At 40.1% G+C, this 4,666-nt stretch overlaps 1 protein-coding gene across 1 annotated transcript; it reads right to left on the reverse strand.

Annotated features, from left to right (window-relative positions):
* Nucleotides 1–3,526: 3,526 nt before the first annotated feature.
* On the reverse strand, nt 3,527–4,269 carry LOC131334003 (uncharacterized). The gene is made up of 2 exons (XM_058368871.1): nt 3,822–4,269; nt 3,527–3,717 (listed from the first exon to the last, which is right to left on the reverse strand). Exons 1-2 carry the CDS (start codon nt 4,228–4,230, stop codon nt 3,692–3,694), a joined length of 435 nt encoding a protein of 144 aa, XP_058224854.1. The 5' UTR covers nt 4,231–4,269; the 3' UTR covers nt 3,527–3,691.
* Between the last annotated feature and the right edge of the window lie 397 nt (nt 4,270–4,666).

Raw genomic sequence — 4,666 nt, forward strand, 5'->3', positions numbered from 1 at the left:
GCAGGGTTTGACATAATCGAAACTTATAAGCTTACTCAAGGGGTATCATCAATCCCTATCGGGACGTGGATTCCATTAATAATTAATAGTTGTCATATACATAATGTTGCTACCCAACTCACCGAGACTATTGACCGTATAAAGATCTCACTCTTTAATAAATCAAAGTCAACAACATTAAATATATACTTCTTATAATTATCTTTGGATTAAGAGCATAAGCATTCATAATAACCATGAGATTCCAATTGTCTTATAAAGTTAGTATAAAGACAATTACCTCAATACGGTCCCGTTCAATACACACAAAGTATATTAGCACAATGAGTTGGAATTAATACCATTCCCTGTAGTCAAGAAAAACCTATTAAAATATTGTGTTACAGTCCTACCGATGGTGTGTCAAATTCCATCTAAGACTGTGAACCATAACTTATATTCCACAAGAACCGATGATCCAATCTTCTGTGTGTAAGCCGTACTCTACACACTGGATTATCTACTATGTAGAATAAAAGACACACATGCACAACATACAAAAATATCATGCAAATGCAAATATTGCCCATAAAAGATTCTCATCAAAAATGGATAAAACTGATTAATAATTAAATATTAATCCATCATATAAAAACATAACTTTCACATAATCTCCTAACAAACTCCCACTAAGACTCAAAACCATACTGCCATGCATCTCACTCCCATTCCCTCTACGTGACTATCAAAAGTCTTAGCTGGTAAGCTCTTCGTAAAAGGATCTGCCACATTATTTGCTGATGCAATCTTGGTCACAGCAACATCACCTCTCTGTACGATCTCTCGAATCAGATGATACTTACGCTCAATGTGTTTGCCCTTCTTGTGAGTCCTTGGCTCCTTCGAATTAGCAACTGCACCACTATTGTCACAATAGAGTGTAATGGCTGATTGCACTGAAGGGACCACTTCTAGATCCAACAAAAAGTTTCTAAGCCAAACAGCCTCCTTGGCTGCTTCAGAAGCTACCACATACTCTGCCTCCATGGTAGAATCAGCAATGCAAGATTGTTTGATACTCCTCCAACTTATAGCTCCACCTCCCAAGGTAAACACATATCCTGAGGTAGACTTTTTGGAATCCCTATCTGACATGAAGTCTGAGTCTGTGTACCCATGAGGTACCAGACTATCTGACTGGAACACCAACATATGATCTCTAGTTCTTTTCAGATACTTGAGTATGTGTTTCACTGCAGTCCAATGTTCTTGCCCTAGATTAGACTGAAATCTGCTAACCATGCCAACGGCAAAGCAAATATCAGGTCTAGTACACAACATAGCATACATAAGGCTTCCTACTGCTGAGGCATAAGGAACTGCCTTCATTTTCTCCATCTCTTCAGGTGTTTTAAGACACTGATCCTTGGATAGATTGATTCCATGTCTAAAAGGGAGGAACCCTTTCTTGGAATCTTGCATGCTAAACCGGGCTAGAATGACATCGATATAAGTAGCTTGTGATAAGCCCAACATCCTATTCTTGCGATTTTGTATAAGCTTAATCCCTAGGATGTGACCAGCTTCTCCCAAGTCCTTCATTTCGAATTGGCCGGATAACCACACTTTCACTGAAGATAACACTCCCACATCATTTTCGATGAGCGGGATATCATCGGCATATAGTACTAGAAACACTACAACTTTTCCGTTGCGCTTCTTGTACACACATGACTCATCCGGACATTGATCAAAACCAAAAGACTTGATTGCTTGATCAAAACGAATGTTCTAAGATCTAGATGCCTGCTTAAGCCCATAAATAGACTTCTTAAGCTTGCACAACATGTGCTCATGACCTTTTGCTATGAATCCATCTGGTTGCACCATATAGATACACTCATCCAGATTTCCATTAAGGAACGCGGTCTTTACATCCATTTGCCAAATCTCGTAATCGAGATGAGCCGCAATGGATAAGAGAATCCGAATGGACTTAAGCATGGCTACTGGCGAAGAAGTTTCCTCATAGTCGATCCATTCTTTCTGAGTATACCCTTTCGCAACAAGCCTAGCTTTGAAGGTATGCACCTTCCCGTCCGCCCCTCTCTTCTTCTTATAGATCCACTTGCATCCAATGGGTTTAATCCCTTCAGGTGGTTCTACAAGATCCCAAACCCGATTAGAGTACATAGACTCCATCTCTGATTTCATAGCCTTTTGCCAAAGTTCCATATCTTTATCTTGAAGTGCCTCATTGTAGTTAAAGGGTTCAGCATGTTGATCATCAGGGATCATTTCAAAAGACTCTCCCAACAACGTATACCGACTGGGTGGAACAGTAACCCTCCCACTACGATGAGGTACCGATGTGTCAATAGGTGCCTCTACAAATATCTCTTGTGGCATTTCCTCCTGCACTATTGGTGGTAAAGAAGTTTGTGCCGGTCTCTCTCCTCTCAATTCTTCTAGAACAATTTTACTTCTGGGTTTGTGGTCTATCACATAGTCCTCTTCTAAGAACCGGGCATTAGTGCTAACAATGACCTTCTTATCCGCAGGACTATAAAACAGTCCACCCCTCGTTCCTCTAGGATACCCCACAAACAAGCAAACTTCTGTCCTCGATTCCAATTTATCTGTGTTCCCATTCAGCACATGTGCTGGACTACCCCAAACCCGAACATGCTGGAGACTAGGTTTGCGCCCAGTCCATAGTTCTGTGGGTGTAGATGGTACTGACTTAGATGGTACCAAGTTAAGAATATACGCTGCTGTTTCTAGTGCATGTCCCCAAAACGAAATTGGTAAATCTGAATAACTCATCATTGATCTTACCATATCCATAAGAGTCCTATTCCTTCTCTCTGCTACACCATTTTGTTGTGGCATACCTGGAGCTGACAACTGGGATGTAATCCCTTCAGCTGACAAGTAGTCCCTAAACTCTCCCAAGAGGTATTCACCACCACGATTAGATCGTAGTGTCTTGAGACATTTACCCAAACGCTTTTCCGTTTCCGCCCTATACTCCCTGAATTTCTCAAAGCATTCGGACTTACGGCGCATCAAATAAATGTATCCATACCTTGAGTAATCGTCAATAAAAGTGACAAAGTACTCAAAACCACCTCTAGCTTGGACATTCATAGGCCCACACAAATCAGAGTGAACCAATTCCAACGGCTCTTTGGCTCTATATCCTTTTGCTGAAAAAGGCCTTTTGGTCATCTTACCTTCCAAACAGGATTCACAGACTGGAAGTTCCTTAACTTTTAATGAACCTAAAGGTCCATCTCTAACCAGTCTAGAAATCCTATTCAGATTAATATGACCAAGACGTAAGTGCCAAAGATACGTTTGGTTCAATTTCGAAGGCTCTTTTCTCTTACATGGTAAATTATTAGTGTTATTCAATTCATGCAGTTGCACTGTAGGAAATATAGGATTTATAATGTAGAGATCATCCACCAATGAACCATAATAGATAAAACATTTATTTAACTTAATAACCACAGAGTCACTAAAATAAACCAAATACCCATCCTTTATTAACTTAGAAATTGAAACCAAGTTTCTTCTAACAGTAGGAACATAAAGACAATCTCTCAAAATTAAACTCCTATTACTATTAAAATTAAAAAAAACATTTCCTACTGCAACTGCTGCCACTCTCGTAGCATTTCCCATATGTGGATAAATCTCCCCATCACTAAGTCTTCTGGTTTCCTGGAACCCCTGCAATGAATTGCAAACATGATTAGTGGCTCCCGTATCTACACACCAGGTACTGGTAGATAACACCGCTAAACATGATTCAACAACTAGTGAAAAAGATTTACCTTGTTTGTTCACTTTATTGAGAAAAATCGGACATTCCTTCTTCCAGTGTCCTTTCTGCTTACAGTGAAAACACTTGCCCGTAGGCTTTTTCACTCCACCTTGAGGCGCATGAACTGCCTCCACAACCTTTTTCTGAGACTTATTCTGCTTCTTCTTCCCTTTCGGCTTAAAAGTAGAAGCCTTCTCTGCCACTAGCACTGATGGTGGTTTCTTCCCAACCAAAAGACCCTCAGCTGCTTGGAGTTCCTTAAGAAGTTCCGCCAAAGATAAATGCATTTTGTTCATAGAATAAGTCAGGCAAAACTGCTTAAAACTCTCAGACTGCAGTGAGTTAAGAACGAAATCGATCTGGGTTTCCCCATCAATTTCAGCTCCAAGGATCTCTAGTTCATTAAGAAGAGCTATCATCTTTAGAACATGATCCCTAATCGGGGTCCCTTCAACATGGGTGATGATGCTCACCAATTCTTTCATAGCAATTAGCCTTGCTGCCCGATTCTGATCCCCAAATATTTCTTTGAGGTTCAGCATCATATCAGAAGCAGTTTCCATAGCTTGATGCTGATGTTGCAATATATTCGACATATAAGCCAAAATATAACACCGCGCCATCTCATCAGCCTTAACCCAATCTTTATAAGGCTTTGCTTCCTGTTCTGTGGCATTTTCTTTAGGTATAGGACGGCACGCCGTAGATAGCACATATTTTTGGCCCTCAGCAGTTAACACAATATTCAAGTTTCTTTTCCAGTCAACATAGTTTGGTCCAGTAAGTTTATTTTCTTTGAGAATAATGGCAAGTGGATTGAAAGAGCCCATTTTTGAATCTGAGAATCAAATAACA

The sequence above is a fragment of the Rhododendron vialii genome, chromosome 7a (genome assembly GCF_030253575.1).
Source record: "Rhododendron vialii isolate Sample 1 chromosome 7a, ASM3025357v1".
Classification (NCBI taxonomy): Eukaryota; Viridiplantae; Streptophyta; class Magnoliopsida; order Ericales; family Ericaceae; genus Rhododendron; species Rhododendron vialii.